General features: G+C 42.1%; 2 protein-coding genes across 7 annotated transcripts; one reads left to right on the top strand and one right to left on the bottom strand.

The window, feature by feature from the left end:
* On the bottom strand, window positions 1–11,490 carry rnf207b (ring finger protein 207b). Of its 6 annotated transcripts, XM_083768449.1 has the most exons (18): window positions 11,385–11,453; window positions 11,255–11,299; window positions 10,876–11,075; window positions 8,678–8,810; window positions 8,079–8,223; window positions 7,351–7,432; window positions 7,151–7,226; window positions 6,095–6,220; window positions 5,032–5,078; window positions 4,758–4,830; window positions 3,312–3,380; window positions 3,157–3,225; window positions 2,328–2,449; window positions 1,919–2,096; window positions 1,529–1,714; window positions 1,391–1,442; window positions 970–1,087; window positions 155–341 (listed from the first exon to the last, which is right to left on the bottom strand). In XM_083768449.1, exons 3-18 carry the CDS (start codon window positions 11,064–11,066, stop codon window positions 263–265), a joined length of 1,746 nt encoding a protein of 581 aa, XP_083624575.1. In that variant the 5' UTR covers window positions 11,067–11,075; window positions 11,255–11,299; window positions 11,385–11,453; the 3' UTR covers window positions 155–262. The 6 variants fall into 6 exon arrangements, 5 of the variants coding, with proteins under 5 accessions (XP_083624573.1, XP_083624577.1, XP_083624575.1 ...); XR_014569463.1 differs by adding an exon at window positions 1–138 and having other exon boundaries at window positions 231–341; window positions 993–1,087; window positions 10,876–11,419; XM_083768447.1 differs by adding an exon at window positions 1–138 and having other exon boundaries at window positions 231–341; window positions 10,876–11,419.
* Window positions 11,491–14,619: 3,129 nt separating this feature from the next.
* LOC310861043 (large ribosomal subunit protein eL22-like) lies at window positions 14,620–18,954 on the top strand. The gene is made up of 4 exons (XM_083768311.1): window positions 14,620–14,676; window positions 15,227–15,355; window positions 16,053–16,177; window positions 18,762–18,954. The coding sequence occupies exons 1-4, from the start codon at window positions 14,665–14,667 to the stop codon at window positions 18,904–18,906; spliced, it is 411 nt and encodes a 136-aa protein (XP_083624437.1). The 5' UTR covers window positions 14,620–14,664; the 3' UTR covers window positions 18,907–18,954.
* Window positions 18,955–20,423: the final 1,469 nt, after the last annotated feature.

The raw sequence follows: 20,423 nt of genomic DNA, 5'->3' as shown, positions 1-20,423 counted from the left end.
CTAAAACAATGTTTTATTTAAATTAGTTTGCATTTGTTCACCATCTGTATGGTGGACTAAATATCAGTATACACTATTGAAAAACAAGTGGACTGGTTGGGACTATTTAAATATCTTTTCTACACTGGGACATGAGTTAGGGCGCGTTCGGAAATAGCGCACTGAGCGCACTGTGCAATGCAAACTAATAGGCGAGTGCGCTCCCGGTACGCATTTCCGAACGCACCCTTGGTGAAAGGAAGGTGTGAATTATCTTAGCAACTCAAGCCATGGTGCTGTCTTCATAGATCTTCAGCATAGCCTCCGTGCGGTCATCTTTCAGTTCTTTTGGCTCCTTTAGTCTGCAAACAAGCAGGGGAATAGACACAAAATAATGAAATGATTTAATATAATAAATTTGTGAATCATTTGAAAATACAAAGTTAGAAATGTGTTGCTGGGGATGCTGTGGGTGCTGGCGGCGTGTTTCCTCCTCTGCGTCATCAGTGCCCATACCCGAGGCGGGGTTGGCGAAAGGGCCTTTCTGTGTGGAGTTTGCTAGATGGTAGAAGCATGTGCAGTAGAATTATTTGGCCACCAGGCTTCTGTGGCTTCAATAAGTATTTCTGGGGGCTCGGTTCAAATCCCAGGCAGGACATAAACTTGGTTAACATGAGTTGCTTACTTGCTTTATATGGATTCAAAATTGACTCAAGATCTGCCTTGTGTCTTTCCGTCTGTCTCTCCTCTAATGTCTTAATATAATCTAAAAGCATTGCTTGGATCTCAAAGTTGTGAGGCATGCGATAGAACTTGTACCTCCCAGTGACTTTCATTCCATAGCATTCAAAACATTTATCATATCGTTTTTTCTACAATACACCTATAAATAGCTGCAAAACATGTGTTAGAATGAGAATAATACAGTCACTTGAAAGCCATTGCATTATGTTTCGAAGTTAGATGGGGAATATTCCCAAGTCCCAATACCTTGGCTCAAGGCGTTCCTTCACCTTGGCAATGGATTGGATGTAGGGTCCAATCTGTTTGGCAATAGTGGTAAGGTATCTGTTCTCGTGCTTTAACTGCAACAGGTCATGTAGCTGTGCTGTTAAGAGATGAGCATGTGTTGAATATAAATGATGTACAGTATAAGCAATAACTTGTATACACCAGTAATACCCTGTGTTCATTTATCCATTTGTAATTCACAGGTCCATTTGGTTACATTTAGTTAAAGGTCATATTGATAACATTTATTTTAGAGCATTTACATAAAACATATGGGTTAAAAATCAATGATATAATATCGCTTTTCCCAAAACATAATTGATTGTGAAATAAAAATATTCTTTCTGAGAAAACTGTAAGCTTTGGCCTCAAAGTTGACTAGCAGAATGCAAGCCAGTACCTTCATAGATTTCCTGCTCATTGGCAACCCTCTGAAAGGCCTCCTCCCAAACCTGATTAAAGGATGACAGTGGGGAACAGTTGATCTCACCGTAAAATGAACTAATGCCAGAAGGGAAGCATCTTCTCCTCCACTCACCTCCTCAAACATGGCTCTCATCAGCTCCACGGAGGAGTACTGGGAGGAGATGTGTTTATCCATCTGCAGAGAGTGCTCCATGATCTCTGCCATTACATCAGACTTTATGAGGGAGTGGTGCTTGGTCAGATCACGGTGGATCTCCTGCACTCGTTCCTTTAGCTGCTGGAGGGACATCTGCAGTGCCTGGTCCGATGGACATACAAGAAAAATGTAATAGGCATTTAATAGGCAAACCAAAGTCTTCTTCGGAGCTCTTATGGCAGTTGGATATGAAAGTCGGAAGAAATGTCATAATGAAGAAGTTTCATAATGTTCAGATCTAAACCATGATGCACCCACAGAATGTTGCTAGACAGTGACAGCACAGCATGCATGAATAATTAGGACCTTGTAGCTGTTCTCATAGTTGCGGCAGTGATTGGTGAATGGGGTCTCGCCGACTTCGGCCAGGAGGACCTTGGTACTGATGTAACGGTGGGAGGTGGGTTTCCTCACCCCAGACGATGCCAGGGACAGTTCACTGCCAACAGGGGAGTGGCATGGTCCTGACAGTAATGGCTGGAGACTGAGAGAAACAGGAACATTTATTTATTTAATATTTTTACATTCTTAATTTGATTGATTTTGATGATATATGGTGGTCTACCAATTAAGGCACTACATCATCATATAGGCTACAAACACAATTTGATTGTGTAATGTATGCGTACGGTATATTGTGATTCGGATGGCATATGCATATTTGGGGATTTATTATTAATTGGCTCTATGCCGTACTTATTACATCAGAACTCACAGCACATTGACGTTGCCCATACTTAATCCAGAGACGCTGCCAGCTATGGACACGGAGCGTCTCTGACCAAGCAGCAAGGACTCCAGGCAACGAGCGAACTCTGCCCGATACTCTGTGTTTACCTGAAAAGATAGTCATACAATAGACGCTAAATCAACAACAGACATTGCGACTGCACCAAGTAATGCTAGATTAACAAAAGCTATACCTCAGATAACTTTTAATACATTTATTTTCCAATTTTGCTGATAGAAATAATTGTTCTAATTTTGGCTAGCACCCAGTCATAAAAACACAGGACTGTGGTCCTGTTACCATTCAATTACAGTATAACCATGCCCCAGTTAGTGAGCTGCTCACTCATTCAATCCATGGTTTCTAATAAGTCCAGACCTGTATCTTATGTTATGACAACTTATGAGAAAGATTGCCAGTGGCCACGCGAGACCAGGTCTGTGGTTCTGTCTATGTGTGTGTGTGTGTGTGTGTGTCTGTGTCTGTGTGGCCTGAGATAATCAGATGGCTAATCCCAAGTTAAATCCTCCTGTTTTATAGACTACTTTTGAAAATATTTAATTATTAAACTTAGTTCATTAACTTAATTAATTTCTATAATGGAAGTCAAGTGGGCTCATATAGGGCGGAAACCTTGCCCAAATTTGGAGTCATCATAGGTCATAGGTCACTGGCGTCACAGGCTGGCCACATGAAGTCCGAGATCCTAATTTGAGCCACGCTATTTGATATGATTCCTCTATTGCCCCACTTGATAACCTCAAGGATATTTCCTCACAAAGTCACAAGTTCAGAGATCCTGTCTTTTAAATACCTTGCTACTCTGCCCCGGCCTCAGTCTGTGGGGCAGCTTGACTATCTTCTTCAGCCGCTCCATCAGTTGCTGTGTGAGGAACACATCGGTTTACTCAGTGCACAGTGCACTCTTCGTCACAGCTGTACAAGTGCACCGCCACTTATTAGACTTACGTAGCCCATATCCAGAAACTCAAACTTGTTCGCTGAATTCTGAAAAGCGGAACACGTGACCAGGTGAACCTGGAAAGAGGAGAGCATTGTGAGTCAGGATGTGAAGGTTCCTCTGGTTGCCTCCCTGGTGGCTATAGGCCCAATAATATTCTGTATTTGCAACAATATCAATTTTCATTGTTGACATTTCACTTTCCTATTGAAAAGATAAATACGTTCTAAAATGTCATTATGGGAATTCTTTGACAAAAAAAGCATTTCATTTGATTTCAGTTGGAGCTGTGTCACTCATTGATAAGTTGTCTGTTGAAAAACAGTTCATAGGTGTATACTGACATACACTGTACATCTGAGCTAAAAGTGCTGCTATTTCCATTTACTTTGGTGTTGTTTTAATGGTTTGATTTCTGGAAAACCTTAAATAATAATGACAATGGATTTTATTTATAATGCACTTTACATTTGGGTAAATCTAAGTGCTAAATGCTTGAATGATTATTAATTTTACTTAAGAACTGACAATACAAATGTATCAAATCCATGGTGTTAATTTCAATCTGATCAGGGTTCAATTTGGTGCATTAGGGCCAGTAGGGTATTAACACTAGAGGAGGACTTTACCTGATCCCTGATCAGGGTTAAATGTGGTGCATTAGGGCCAGTAGGGTATTAACACTAGAGGAGGACTTTACCTGATCCCTGATCAGGGTTAAATGTGGTGCATTAGGGCCAGTAGGGTATTAACACTAGAGGAGGACTTTACCTGATCAGGGTTAAATGTGGTGCATTAGGGCCAGTAGGGTATTAACACTAGAGGAGGACTTTACCTGATCAGGGTTAAATGTGGTGCATTAGGGCCAGTAGGGTATTAACACTAGAGGAGGACTTTACCTGATCCCTGATCAGGGTTAAATGTGGTGCATTAGGGCCAGCAGGGTATTAACACTAGAGGAGGACTTTACCTGATCCCTGGTCAGGGTTAAATGTGGTGCATTAGGGCCAGCAGGGTATTAACACTAGAGGAGGACTTTACCTGATCCCTGATCAGGGTTAAATGTGGTGCATTAGGGCCAGCAGGGTATTAACACTAGAGGAGGACTTTACCTGATCCCTGATCAGGGTTAAATGTGGTGCATTAGGGCCAGTAGGGTATTAACACTAGAGGAGGACTTTACCTGATCCCTGATCAGGGTTAAATGTGGTGCATTAGGGCCAGTAGGGTATTAACACTAGAGGAGGACTTTACCTGATCCCTGATCAGGGTTAAATGTGGTGCATTAGGGCCAGTAGGGTATTAACACTAGAGGAGGACTTTACCTGGTTAAATGTGGTGCATTAGGGCCAGTAGGGTATTAACACTAGAGGAGGACTTTACCTGATCCCTGATCAGGGTTAAATGTGGTGCATTAGGGCCAGCAGAGTATTAACACTAGAGGAGGACTTTACCTGCAGAGTTGGCAGCAGAGCAGCGAGGTGAGACAGCTGCTCTTTAAAAGCTCTCTCTTTCTCTTCATGCTGGCTACAAAACAGTAGTGTTACGTTAGTGTGGGTGGGTGATCCATGAGCGTAATAGTCAATATAGCATACCCAAATATTTGAAACAATTCAACGCTATGCATTGGCTATCAGGGATCCATCTTTGGATTCGCAGCAACACTTTAACCCTGAGTTGTGATTCACTGAGCCTAAAATGAGTGCTGGAAATCACCATCCATCTGACCTTCGAGCTGTTTTCAGCAGGATCTTCTTCCTCTCAGCCAGTTTCTCCTGAAAGGGTGATTAAGGTTTTTGTCAATATACTGTTGTTCTCAACCAAAACTAGAAAAAGTGCCCTTCTGGGCACAGGTCTCCACCAGGATAGGAATGTAGGACATTGCAGCTTGCCTTCATCTGGTGGTTGGATAAAAGGGCAACAAAAGTAAATTATCCACAGATCCGTGCAGTTAGAGGTAAAAACACTTTTCGGCCAGTTATAGCGCCACCTTGAGGCTGAGTTGAAATTGTTCATGTGGCATTTCGTCCTCGGCCTAGTGGGAATGTGCGTGCACAATTTCACGGAAATCACGCGATGTGTTCATGATTTGCAACATTTTGTTTGAAACTAAGCACTCCTGTGAACTTTGGAAGCCAATCTTAAGCAATCAGGATGGAGTCTGAGAAATCTGAAAGTTTCGTTGAATGGCTCTAGAGAGACTGTGTACCAATTTGCGCGATGTTTGGACAAAATCTGTAGGAAAAACTTGTTTTGCACAAAGCGGCCTCCTGGTGGCGCTATAACAGGCCGTTCTGGAAAGTTTGGGGCAGAGGTTCATCGTTGGCATCCAGGGAGTGTGTGTGCAAAATTTGGCATCGACCGGGTTAACGGTGGCCGAGATTAGCTGCTCACGGACACACACACGAACACACGGACACACGGACGGACACACGGACGGACGGACGGAGTGCAAAACATACTCTCCCCCCATGCCTTCGGCCTGGTGGAGACAAAAATCATAATCTCTCTGTCATTCATGTTGTGACACTGCCCTCTCATACTACTGTATGAGAGGGCAGTGTTTGCCATGTTTTTAATCTACTGTTTTTTCACCTGAAGAAGTGGAAAACAAACAAAATCAGCCTAGCTTTGAATCTTTTTCCTTCTTTTGTATACAGTCTTTGAGAATGATGTTCATTCATGCTGTTATTTCAGTGCTTTCTTTAGCAGACTATCTTCATACATATTAGTCCAGCTTTTTAATTCACTTAGTTCAATCACATTATGTTTTAATAGTATTTGAGCTCACCTGGAGATTATTGAACAACGTGCCGATGGCACTCTCCTCATCCTCAACGTTGGTTCTCACCTCGCAGATCATGGCCTTGAGCAGGACGATGGCTTCCCGGGCTGATGTCTGGAGCTCCTTGACTGCCTGATCAGATTATGTGTGATAGGCATGTGCTATTATAAAATTATTAAGTATGGTAATAAGTTAACTGCTGGTATAAACAAACACAGAACAGTAAAATCCCCTGTGTTACGTTTGTAACTGTGTGAGTGTATATAATAAATGTCTATTTGATGGTGTTACGGCCCTAGGTGGCCTCATATGGTGTGTTAACCCTCTTGACTGATTCCTGTGTTTTCTGTGCCCTATATGGTGATTGGAGGGTGGAGTCGAGTGGAGATTGGAGGTGTGGCTTGGTGTTTGGAGACACACCTGGGCCTCATCTCCTAATCAGCCAGTCATTATAAAAACCTGTGATGAACACCACTTTGACTTCAGCTCATTTGCCATCCATCCGTCACCTCCATGTGCTGAACCCTGTGTTTGTAGCTAGCATTTTAACCCTGTGTTCCAAGTCTGTAGGCTGTGTGCCAAACCTTATGCTGCTGAGTGCTTCATTACATGTATTCATTAAATAACACTCAGAAGTTTGCAGTGTAGGGTCATTGCATAGAAAATCGCAATGGGAGAACGCAAACCCATGTTTGCAGAGGGTCAAAATAGCAAAAGGGTGTTCTGTGAAGCAGACACTTTCCATTTGAATAATTATGACGCTGCAAAGTGGCATTTGGAGTAACAACTCATAATATAAGTTGCTATTTACGTAGATCTTTTATGATTTGTGATGACAGTTGACACTTTGTGATTTTTGGCAATAAACTGACAGATTTGCAGTGGGGTTGAATAATTTAGAGCGCAACCGTACATGCATACATGTATACATAATAAAGAATAGTGACTAACATATAGTGACTAACATCTCCCAAGAGATTGAGCTCTCTAATAAGCAGCTGTATAAATAAATCATGAATAACTCCTGTACTATAATAGCCAAGAAAATCGCCTAAGCCTTACAATGACGGCTTGGTCCAGTTTCTCACAACCTTGCATATAGGCTGTTTCGATATCAATGCAGTGGGCCCGGTCCTCCCTGAGAGAAACAAACACTTATTAAATAGCCTAATCATGAATCTTATTTGATTCAAAATGTAACATATGGAACTATACCGCACCTTATTTCAGTGGGATTTGCATGACACTGCACACAAACTCACACTTGCATGTCTCTGAAACAGTTGATGCACAGCATTGACTTCTTCTCTGTGGAAAACATGATGTACAGCTCCTGGTGGAGGGCTGAGGAATCAGAGAGAAAACACAACCTTATACTCAGACTCTGATTATTGTACATATACATTTGATTCATGCACACACCCACAAAACACAGCATAATTGAGGGACACATATCAGCCCCCTGTGGGAGACCAATTTATTACACATTAGTTTAAATTCTAAACTAATGCTCAATGCGTAGTCTATGTAGGAGTGTTGGTAGGAGAGCCATTGGACTGGCCCCATGAAGTGAACGCAGTTTGCGTAACTGTCTATATCTGAGGCTCTGCGCTAAACTAATTCAAACCCAATGAAGTTCTCTATCTGTCTGTCTGTCTGTCTGTCTGTCTGTCTGTCGGTGATGAGAATAATCTAGTAATAATAAATAATAATAGTAATAAAGTAGTAATAGAGCTTGCTAGAGTTATTTACACTACTGCACAGGAAAAACAGAAATGCTCAGGAGGCAGAGATCTGCTTTATCTTTTACTCATTTTCAGAGCTTCTGACATAGGCCTACAGATTGTCTTGATATACTATAATGTGTTGCCTCCAATACTGTACAGTAAAAATCATCATTGTCAATTAATCTCTTGAGTTAAATTTGCAGGATTTGACACTCTTTATTTTACAGTGTACAATGGTTGTGCACTTGGGGATGTGAACCTACCACACTTCTTGTGGGTCTCCTTGGTCCGCTTGGCCAGTGAGACGATCTCGTGATGAGAGAACATCTTGGCACGGTGAGTGATCTCCCTGCAGGCGCCACACAGCGGCTGACTACAAGTGTTGCAATAATACATTGTATCCACATCCTACACACAGCACACACACACACACACACACACACACACACGCACGCACACACGCACACATGTCAACTTTGAGGGACTCGTGAAAATACTTCAGTAGCCAACTAGTCATGAGGTCGGAGTACTCACATTATAATTGGCATGTCATTATAAGCAGAAGTAACAAACAAAAATATATAACAATAATAATGATAATCGATAGCTAAAATAGCTGACCCATGAGTGTTGTAAGCTTGTAGGTCGACTATGTTCACTATTTGTGCACGACACCATCATAAGGTGAAGTACACAATAGGACTCAAGTGGTTAATAAAGTCGTGCAGCCGTTTTGGAAAATGAACAGTCCAGAACTACTGCATTTTATAATTGATTGTAGGTGATGATTATTTGTCACACTCGCACCTGCTTGTGTTGCACGGCAGATCACACTGCACACACCAGATCACACTGAACACACCTGCTTGTTGCACGGCAGATCACAGTTGGAACACTGAACGGCCTCCTCGCTGTCTGTGGTGTTGTCCACCAGGAACTTGAGAAGGCGGTCTTCAGGGGGTAACGCACTGAAGCCTTTTACTGTAGATGGTTGTCTGTTAGAAGAACAAATATGGACACATGAGCATGCGCACGTACCGTACACGCACGCACGCAACCCATTCTTTTCACCCATGAGTGTCAATTATCTAATGTGATCCTGGGCGCTACGCTTCCTCTGCCAACCTGGGAGGGCAGCGGACTGACCTCATGCTTCCTTCTATGCATGAGGAGTCCAAGCTGCTTCTTTTCACCTGACAGGGGAGAGTTTCCCCGGTCGGACGTAGCACGTGGAAGGATCACGTTATTGCGACCAGTTCCTTTCCCCTCCATCAGGCTCCAACAGGCTGGCCAGTAGTTTAGAGAACAGGATTACTGCATGTTTTTGTGAGGGTACCTACCCTAGGGGACACGAGGAGAACATGCAAACTCCACACAGAAAGGCCCTTTCGCCAGCCTCGGGTATGGGTATACTGATGACGCGGAGGAGATAACACGCCCACAGCGTCCCCAGCGGGAATCGAAACCTTCCCATTCTGATTACAATAGCTACAACTTTCAGATCGGTCGATACCGAGTGCCCATCCAATTAAAAAAAAGAAAAACCTAGGAAAATAATAATTCCACTAAGAGTTGTTAAAGTGTAGCCACAAGTTAGTAAAAATAAGAATAATGTTAATAGTTAACAGTAAGTGTATTAAACAGTAGTGCTGCTAGTGCAACATCAACTGAAGCATTCAAAGAATAATTATTTTATGTAAATTATATATCATTATCATGTGATAAATTACAGGCATAGACTGGCACACTCACAGGATACCATTACCAGCATTTTATGCAGTATCGGCAGCTTTTTCTATACTGGTATCGGTATAGGAGTAACACTAAACAGTACAGTATCATGAATAAAAATGATAACACAAAAACGTCATTGAGCGCCATTTTCATCCATTTTTCATCCAGAAAATCTTTCTCCTGTGGGCCTCTCAGTCGGCTGTATTCTCTTCATCGACTGCCAAGTGTTTGTTCTCTATATCTCTCCCCTCCCATTACCAAGTGTTTCCCAGGTCTCCATGGATAACCATGTCCACAAATAGCTGCACGCACAATCCATGGATTGATGTCAGCTAAATATAACAGCACATAATCTAACATATTAGAGGCCAAAATCTCCTTCAAGTCAAAGATTATGGGGACATTAAAATATATTTGATTTGTTTGAATACTTTTAAGCACAGAAAGTACACTATGGCTTGTTTCCATTGGGGTCCTGTGTATTCAATTAATTGAACCACAGGACACACAGGGGCCAGTTCTGAATTGCAGCCACCTAAGTCCTCTATTAGAGCGGTTTTGAAGGAGAGAACAACAACTGGTTATTGTGCTTATTGTTTTATTATAGACTTGGGATTATGTGTGAGGTTCATACAATACAGCCTTCACTCTTACATAAGATAATGTAAACTAGCCTGTAAACTACTACAGGCTGTAAACACTATGCACTCTGAAATAGTCACATCAACGGCCATGTAACCCTATAGGGCCTCAAGTGCACCAATGCTCCAAGCCACACCAAACGTGACACAGACACTGTTCAGGGGTCTGGCATAAGAATAGTCACACCAGCAGTACAGTAGTGTTAGTGATTAATAATTCAAATCGCCATAACTCTGTGACCATTGTTCTGATCAGCACAATGTGTAGGACAAGATTTGAAGACGGAATGAAAATCTAGTAATCTCAAAGAAAGTAATAAGTAATAAGAAATAATTGCAGTGGAGTAAACCCTATTTGTCTCTGAAATGTATTGAGTAGAAGTATAAACTATAAAAAATGAAAATACTCAAGTAAAGGCAGCCTACCTCACAAGTGTACTCAAGTAAAGTACTTGCTGTACTTAGTTGCTTTCCACAATTGTCCAATGTCCATAAATTCCATGCATGCTTTCAGCATCAAGAAAAGGTTATTTTTTTCACCAATGTTCTCAAGCTCACAACGCCATGAGCTTGTAGATCTACTATTTGCACTATTTTCGTGCTACACTGTAGTAGGCCTACAACTAAGTATTCACTATAGTACTAGAGCTTAAGCGGTTAATACATCTATGGTTTTAGTGCTTACCCACAGAGTGGACAGGTGAGCCGACCATCCACAGCCCTGCCACGGAGACAGCTGGCACAGAAGGTGTGGTAGCAGTCCAGAAGACAAGGCTGCTCGTACTGTTCATGACACAACAGGCACACCAACGGGTGACAACTGGCACCGTCTGGATCGTACAGGTTTTCCAAAGGACAGAAGATTCCACCAGACATCTGGAAATGCTGTCATTCAGACGAGGAAAGAACTTAAATTCAATACATTTGATACATGAAACATACAGCCATTTGGTATAAAAAAGAAATGCAAAATAATAACAACAATCTTCTCCCCTTAGTAAAACAAGATATCTCAGAATGAATTGTCCGTTATTCTCTTCCTTCGTCAAGAAGAATCAACTCACAAGACTGAGCTGCAGACATTGTTCTCCCTCGGCTGTCACACTAAACTGAATAGCCAAAGAGAATACAATAACTTAGACTCTGCCAAGTCCAAGACATCATGTGAATCATGAATAATGCAGATATATTTACCTCAGCTCTCCTGTTGCTACTCACTGTACTGTATGCCAGAGGGTCTCCGAGTTGACTGAGCCACGAGGATGCAGCTCTGGCCAAAGCCAAAGACAGTCAACTCTTTATTCTGGGTGTGTGTTTGTGCATGTGTGCTTGCGTGTTATGTGGCAATGGAACAATAAGCAGTGTAACCTGATGACAGGCAATCAGATGCCTCATAACTGACACTAAAGTGACCAAAATAGGCATTGCCTTCTTTGACCCCCTCCAATGTCTCTCTCTGGTGGTAATCTACATGTACTACAAGGTCTAACAGACCTTGTTATAAGAGTGTAGTAGACTAACTAGAAAGATGCGATTATCAGTAGTGCACAGCTCTCCACCAGGAGGCATGCACTAGCTTCCTGTCCTCCATCTTACTTGTGGTGGTGAGTGGTGCATATGATGGCACTGTTTTGGGGTTGATGCATGGGGCAATTGTTGCCAGGTTTAATGATCCATGTTGTCAATGAAGATTATAGATTATAGCTACTGGTATATGAATATATATTTTGAATGAATATAATACACAGGACCACAATGGCAACAAGCCCCTGGGGCTTTGAATGAATGCCACACCCCTGTCCAGTGACGTCACTATGACGCCATAGACGACATATAAGTGCGTGCATTGTGCATCATGCTCATTTGCACACCGTGGTGAAAACAGGGAAAGATGAACAATAGGGTTGTGCGTGTGGAGAATGCAGTAACGCAGTCCAGATGGAGCAATGCGCTTAACACATGGAAAAAAGCATTTGACGGTAATGCTGTCTGGAAGGAGAAGGATGAGTTTTTAGATGTGGTTTACTGGTTTCGTCAAATTGTTGCAGTAATCCTTGGTGTGTTATGGGGTGTAGTACCACTGAAGGGATTCCAGGCAATAGCCAGTTTTTGCATCATCAACTCGGGCATCCTGTATGTATACTTCCGCAACTTTCAGAAGCACATTGACGAGGAGGAGTATGGCGGTCTATGCGAACTCACCAAAGAAGGCTTCATGACTTCCCTTGCGCTTTTTCTGCTGGTGTGGATCATCTTTTACACTGGTCTTCATTATGACTGAGTGCAAGCCACCGGTTACCGGTTATGTGAAGACACAAAGAGCTTAAGAACTTTATGGTGGGATTCAATACATCTGGGCCTTTCGGTCTACAGTGCATTGTGGGAATTGTAGTTTGAGTTACAACATTTTGCAAGACCAATCATGCATATCCAATCTAACTATACCATTGGTTCTCATACAAGGTTTTGTGCCAGGGACTCCCATAAGAGACGATTTGCCAACATCTGTCAAAAATAGCCTAAAATAAAAGTTGCTTAAACTGTACCTCATTTAGTTGGGGCACCCCTGGAATCCTGTCAAGTATTCAGGGGTCCCTGGACCCCATTTTGAGAAGAGTTTTGGCGTGTGGTCTTTCATTCTCTTTATACACCAACACAGTTCTACCACACCAGTTTCTCAAATATTTTCATGTCAAGGACCCCCAAATTGATATGTATTTGGCTGACCCCCAGCTGTCAAGGTTTGGTACCAGAACCCCTCATAAGCCGTTAGGTGTATATAAGTATTTTCAAAACTTTAAAAGTATAAAAAAATGTTTTGAAAATAGTCATTACAAGCTCATAACCCATTGCAACGAGTTGTGAACTTGTAGATCAGCTATTTTGGAATACCCGAAGGCCGAAGGCTATAAATTCAAGTTAAAGTGGTTAAAGTGTTCCTCATTTTGCTGGGGATCTGGAACCCCATCAAGCTCCACAGACCCCACTTTGAGAACCTCTCTGTTCCACACTAACGCATCATGAAGACGTTTGTTGATGTCATCCATGATGACCCACCTCCAATTAATCTGAATGTTGTCAACTTGTCAACCAGGGAAGTTAATTTAGCCTTCAGCCAATGATATTATAGCCTTCAACACGTATACTGAAAGTTACAAACGCAACCAAGCGGTGGCAACCAAATTAATTGCTATCGTGGTGTACTGTCCTTCATATTTTTTTCCCTGGCTGGCGTCCCTCCCAATTTCTATTGGGAGGCGCTTGGGCTGCAACCTTGCCCAAATTTGGGACTAAGTCTCCGAAGTACCTCCACTATTATTATTTTTTGAGCGGCACTAACACGTGGCTTGTGCAGTGTGCCCCCCCCCCCCCCCCCTGTGACATCATGTCAATGGCAACATTTACTATGATATGTCTATGACACTTGACAAGTAAGTTGACATCATCATCATACATGCTCATAGGCGCTGCTCACTTCACACAAGTATACATTTTTTTTCTCAAATAATTTTTTTTTCAGTTCTCAGTTTCCGAGAACAGAAAAATGCGGGTCAGAGGTGCATGCTTCCCTGATTGGCCAAACTAAACCGTCTGCTTCATGGATTGGCGGAGTCAGAGTGTCATATGTTTGTGCCGCTCCACCAATCAGCCAGTATAAATCCCTGATTGCCGGACCATTGGTTTAATAATCGTCGTTCGATTGGACAAACTTTGCCGAAAATGTGTGCGCCCCAGGTGTTCTATGTTCCCCACTTGCCTTTATAGGGTTAGGTGAGGTTTATTGTTGTAAGCAGGGAAGTATTACTGTGTGGTTTTGTTAATTCGCCCCCTGTGACATCATCACACAGTCTGTGATGTCATGTACGTGGGTCAATACATCATCAGACATCATCATACTGTACTTAGTGAGCTACTCAAGCCCACACTGTTTCTTCAGTGTCATCACACTTGCAATTTCCCAAAATGGAGAATTTTCTAGTATCGGGTGTTGTACTATATAGGCCCTCCGGCATCGCACACGCACACGCACACACACACACACACACACACACACACACACACACACACACACACACACACACACACACACACACACACACACACACACACACACACACACACACACACACACGCACACAGTGTGTCTTGCAAAGCACTGTACATAGTTTTACCTGTAAAACGGTGGGTCTGAAGTGGGTTCCAGGCCAGCCAAGGCAAGGACCCGGCCTCATCCCTCAGCAGGGGCCAGGGTTCATTACATTGACATGGCTTGACTTGTCTTGAGGGTACCTGTAGGGCTCCTGGGGCCTGGGGGTCCTTGAAACACTAGGGTGGGATGGGGCCTTTCTTCTGCTCTGTAGTAGTAAATCAATTACCGATGTGTTTGTTCAATCGATGACTCTGGGTGTGATTCATACAGCCACATGAGGCGCGTGCGCACAGGCCGTTCTTCCTTTCTGCTATACTCGCCGCCATGGCTCCGGTCGTAAGTGTGATCGCGTGTCTGTACATTCACCTCATAACAGTTCATATTCATACGTAGAAGCGACGAAAACACACCGACATGTCATATTAAAAATGCATTAACGCAGAACTCGTGGGCTTGTATTTACAAACGCCCCGCGAGCCTCTTATTTTGTTGTTATTTCCAGCCAGAGGCCTGCTAAGCTAACATTAGCCTCCTGTGAAACACACCACGTTGTGTTTTCTTCTCGTGTTAAAAATGTGTTTTTTAACTTGAAACTTGGATTAGACCATAGGTCGTTATAATGTTGGTTTGTATGTTGAAAACATACAATGAGGTTAAATGTGACCTGTATTTTATATGTAGGCAGCTAGAATCATTGGTGGCACTAACCACACAGCTGACAGATGCCATTTAAATGTGCCATCATTAGTTTGCTAAACTACACAATCCTGAGTGTTAATTTAACTCTTGAGCGTGTATAAATGAAACCAAATCGACCCTTGTATACTCGAGTGTCCATTTGGCATTTAGTACCATTTGCTGTAATGATCCTGTATTCTTGTTTTAGCCAAAGAAGCAGAGCACCAGCAAAGGTGGTACCAGCAAAGGTGGTGGTAAGAAGAAGAAGCAGGTTCTGAAGTTCACACTGGACTGCACCCATCCTGTTGAAGATGGCATCATGGACGCTGCCAACTTTGTAAGTCTGCTGACAGGCCGTATCTGTGGTTCTCAAACCTTTCCCATGACAATGTCAATGACCCCCACATATACTTTAAAATATTGTGTGCAGGTACAGCATACAACATTTATGTTAATGTTTAAATAATCCAAAATGTTCAAGTTTTTCAGGATAATTATAAACTCACAACGTGTTGTAGATCGGCTAACTTTTGTATATAGGGTTAAAGTGATTGTGAATGCTATATTAAGTTATTTTGCTGGGGATCCCCGGCCCCTCTGTGAGAACCACTGTTTGACACGGACATTGATTTTCATTTTGCACAGCTATATAATAAAGTGAATCACGGATATCGACGCTATTCTGTGGTGATGTCTGAGATATAAAAAACATTGGATGTACTGTATGTAGGTTGTAGTATGAAGTTTGCTTTACATGGGGATATATATGTGGTGGTGGGCTAGCTGATGATGACCTATTCGTTTTTGAGGGCCTCCTATATACAGCTTTTGTCCCCCCCACGTCTCATATGTCCTTCAAATATGACGTAAATTCGTGGCAACACAAACATTAAATGCCGTTGGCAATGAAGGGAAAATTTACATCATGTGTAGACGAGCAAATCGGCGAACCAATCTCATAAATTCAGTTCTTCATGAGATGTATAATGATGAGTGCCCCTCACTTCACACCGGTGTGATTTTTATATTTCCAGGAGACGTTCCTGCAGGAGCGCATCAAGGTGAATGGGAAAGCCGGCAACCTGGGTGGCGGTGTGGTGTCCATCGAGAGGAGCAAGAGCAAGATTACAGTTTCCTCTGAGGTTCCCTTCTCCAAAAGGTAATTCATCCAAAACTCTGTTAAATGGGAACTTCACTTAAAGCAGTTCACGTATACTCTAGCTTTTGGGTGCACCCTAGACAGGTTTTAAGTTTGTTGATTCAATATGTAGATATTTGATTAATTAATTCAATCAGACACACTCCTCCTATATAAGCCCTTTCAACTGCACTTCAATGCATCATTGGTTCTGGTGACATTCTGTGTCATTCTAATAGATGTTGACCTTCATTCTGCGATTAGTTGTTTATTTCATGCATGGATTGATGGGAACCTTTATAGGAATCACATTTCGATCCAGTCTATTTTGTAATGTAATTGCATAAAACGCAAGACTCATTGCAGACCTTTCCTGCATTGTGATGTGTCATTGGAATGAATTGTTCCTATTTGCGAAATTAAATGAGCGTTTACTTTATTATATATTTTAAGGTTAGGCTAAATGGATAAACTTACTGTTAACTAAATAAGCCAGGGACTTGCCCCCAATCTAACCCTTAACTAAAAAGTCCAAGCTATTAGTTGAAGTTAATATGGACCAATCTTTATCTTGATTTGGACTGAAATGATAATACTCTATCCTCTCTTCTCATGGAAACTACAAAATAATGGAGCGCACAGAACAATATTTACCCTACGTCTTTACACTTATAAACCTGTGCTGTGACGGTGATAATAAAACAGCAGATTCTGATCATAAAACAACAATCTATTCAGTCAGACTGTGTATTATAGGCTAGCCTACACTTTTATGATATTTTTGTTCAATTAACAGTAAGGCAAAAATAAATAAAAGGTTTTACCATTGGGAACAATTCCAAACAGTTTTTGCATGTTTCTTAGGTCGAGTCTGGTTGTGAACTTGTCTCCCATCCTTACCAAATGGATCGCCCGTTTCAGCTTGACCTATATTATCGTTTTAAATCAAATACATTACATTGGCGGTGTGTGCTTTCAGTGTTGTGTGCAGTCAGTACAGTTGTACAGAGTCAGGGTTTGTCTGTTTGCCGTGTGTACAGCAAGGGTGGGGCATAGCTTGAAGCTGTAGCTTGCAACCTGCAAACAGATGGCTCTATGATGACCTCACGTGACCAGCTGTTAACGGGGGTCCAGACCCCAGGGTCTTGCATTAATTTGTTAAAGCCCTAACAGGAGCTAGAACAGCTGAAAAACCTCTAACAAACCCATGCCCACTGCTTTTGAGTACCAATCCTGATACAGTCCCAATATGAAGGACTGCTCTAAAGTAAGTAGTCTTGGGAATTGTTCCAAAGCCATGTGGCCAATAGGTCTGGAGCCTCTCCTGTTTGAGTAGCGTGAGGCAGGCTGATGTACAAGTACACCCCCTGCACATGACACTAGTATGTCACAGGGACCTAAACAATGCAACGCGTAATGCAGATGTACAAGCACTGAGGCATTGGGCACCATTTTCATAGTCGGTCTTTGGTATGACTAGGCTGGGGATTGAATCCCAACCTCCCAGACTTAGGGGGTGCATGTGTTTCGTCCGACGTACTAACAGTATGACCGGCATTAGTCCCGACACCCTACCCAAAACCCTAAACCTAACCTCACAGAAAGCCACAGGTTAGTTGTAACCGGCCACGCATGTCGGGAGCGTCTGTGTTGTCGGACTAACGCCTGTCGGACTGTTGGTATGTCTAACCAATGTATGCACCCCATCTGAGGGTGGACACTAACCACAGGGTCACTGAACTGTCGTTTTTGAGGGGCGCTAGCCCCTCCTATATACAGCTTTTGTCCCCACAAAATGTCCGCAACACAAACATTAAATGCCATTAACAATGAAGGGAAAATGTACGTCATCTTGTCCCCACACGTCTCAAATTTCCATCGACAATGAAAGGAGAAATTGGGTCAAATGTCTGCCAAATATGAAGTAAATTTGTGGCAACAGCCATTCTGATTGGCCAGTATGAGATGATGCATGATGGTAAGAGCGCCTAGCGCCTAGCATGTGTATTACAGTGGATAAATGCTGGTAGCTAGTAATGGTTGAATGCATATGGCCGCCCATCCAGAGCCTGGTTCTTCTGTATGTTTCTTCCAGTTAAAGGGTACGGTAGTCTTTCCTTGCCACGTTTGCCAAGTGTTTGCTCATAAAGAAATGTTTAATCTCTGCTCTACAATGTAGTGTCTTAAGACAACTTGTGATTGCACTATAATATAATAAAATCACACCTGTGTGAAGTGAGAGGCGCTCTAATCATCGTACATCATCAAGCATGGTGGTCCCTTATTGGCCAAGGGTTCCCACCAACGTACATATCACGTAAATGTACGACGTCATATGTACATTAGGTCCTTAGGTCAAATAATCATATTTGACCTAAGGACCCCCCCACCACCACCCTGACAAGCACTTTGGACGATCCGATCTGATATTTTCACAATGTTTGCCAATTTCTAATTTAATTGACAATTTGGTTATAGAAAAGGTCTTAAAAGACATAAAGTTTAACTTTAGTGTAGTGTTGAAATGGTGGTGCTTCTGCAGTGTTTAGCTCAGCTTCATCATTACTGAAAGACCTTATTAATCTGAATGGCCTTCCTGTCTCAGGTACCTGAAATATCTGACTAAGAAGTACCTGAAGAAGAACAATCTTCGTGACTGGCTGCGTGTTGTGGCAAACACCAAGGAGAGCTATGAGCTCCGCTACTTCCAGATCAACCAGGATGAAGAGGAGGAAGAGGATGAGGATTAAACTCATAATCATGCATTTTGTACATTCAATAATAAATTGTTGACAGTACGACCGCCAGCCTCTTTGTCATTAATAGGAAACCTGCTGGCATTTCTCAACATTACTTATGGTGAGGCGTCATGGATGGCTTGTTTCTCCATCATGGTTTAAAATATCTGTTAAGACATTGTTTGTTCAAACTGCTTCTTAAACTTTTGTGATAGAAATGTTCCATCTTGATGATGGCAAAGTACTTAACTGCAAACATTTTATTTCATGATAAATGATATTATCCTATTTGGGTGATTAAGTATTTAACGTCTGAAATCTGAACAGATTTCCAAATTTGTTTATGATGAAATGCATGAACCTTTTTGAAGTAGAACCTCTGACCTTTGTCACATTTTGTCCTGGTATTGATTTGACAAAAGGAGAGCTTATTGCAAAATGGTGTTGTCCAGGATATAGATTTCTGACGTGTGGCGCCATATACATAATTCTCACGTTTAGTTGTTGGTTTCCCCAAAAAACAAGTTTTATTTTAACGTAACTTTTTACAGGGGCATTGAGCCCTGCTCATTATTCCTGGAATGGCGTAATCTTTTATAGTGAGATTACATAAAAGCAGGTTTAAATGGAGTAAATCCAGAGTGAATAAAACCACTTTCAACTTTGCATCCCTATTTTGGGCATGTCAAATATGTAGTTATGAGAATGATCAGTCTAGTCTACAAGCTTGCAACATATTGTGAACTTGGACACTTTGTCATACAATAGGGCAAATGGTCAGTAATATCAGTACTTTGGTTCAATGACTGTTTAATTGGCTTTTTCATCTCCTTGCACTTGATCAGACAGATGAGGCACTTATCTATTGAGTTGGCAGCTTAAACCCATCATAGATTGAACATTCCCAAGACTGAACTTTCATATTGATTTAAGTTAAAGCTACAATCTGGAATGTGTATTTTAGTGTCAAGTTTGTCAACATAACTGCAGCGGTTTCCCTGCTCTTCTAGTCAGAATTCTAGACCGTGGTCAGGTATGACACCTACTGGTTGATGTTTAGTACTGCATGAGGTTCATACTCCCTCAACTGATGGAGGATGGCATATAAACCGTGTTTATACTTTATTACAATGCTGGTCAGCAGAATAGCAGAGGCAGGACAAGCAGCTCAGTGACTACTGGAGATTTGGAGGTCAGGATTTATTCCCCAGATAAATCATACAAGACTAAACATGGCATCTAGCCTTGTGCATTAAGAAGTCCCTGTGACATACTAGCGTCATGTAAAGATGTACAATTTGTCTCGTGCTCCAGTACCAGGAGACCAGCTCTGGTCCATAACACTAATGCAACAGCATTCTCAGTGAAATTCTTGCCTCTTGTGCAAGAGATGTGGGTTCAAATCCCTGGTATGACAAGGTTATGCATTTCAGCTTTAATGTGTAGTGTCAGAGTTTGATCTCTTTATTAGGTGATCATCCTCAAGGTTGTAAATTATAGACCCTTGTCAAAGTTGTCACACACCGATA

Source organism: Protomyctophum parallelum (genome assembly GCF_964188405.1).
Source record: "Protomyctophum parallelum genome assembly, chromosome: 7".
NCBI classification, from domain to species: domain Eukaryota; kingdom Metazoa; phylum Chordata; class Actinopteri; order Myctophiformes; family Myctophidae; genus Protomyctophum; species Protomyctophum parallelum.
Note: the sequence above shows the minus strand (reverse complement) of the source record. Positions and strands in the feature narration are given on the sequence as shown.

What these genes read in the sequence shown, in the direction of transcription:
- rnf207b (XM_083768448.1), bottom strand. Translation starts at nt 11,066, where the DNA reads ATGTCTGGTGGAATCTTCTGTCCTTTGGAAAACCTGTACGATCCAGAC. An exon ending in CTCACCTGTCCACTCTGTGG is followed by an intron (nt 8,811 to 10,875) that starts GTAAGCACTAAA and finishes TTCTTCTAACAG; the next exon opens with ACAACCATCTACAGTAAAAG. An exon ending in GGAGACCCACAAGAAGTGTG is followed by an intron (nt 7,433 to 8,078) that starts GTAGGTTCACAT and finishes CTGATTCCTCAG; the next exon opens with CCCTCCACCAGGAGCTGTAC.
- LOC310861043 (XM_083768311.1), top strand. An exon ending in TCATGGACGCTGCCAACTTT is followed by an intron (nt 15,356 to 16,052) that starts GTAAGTCTGCTG and finishes TTATATTTCCAG; the next exon opens with GAGACGTTCCTGCAGGAGCG. An exon ending in GAGGTTCCCTTCTCCAAAAG is followed by an intron (nt 16,178 to 18,761) that starts GTAATTCATCCA and finishes TTCCTGTCTCAG; the next exon opens with GTACCTGAAATATCTGACTA.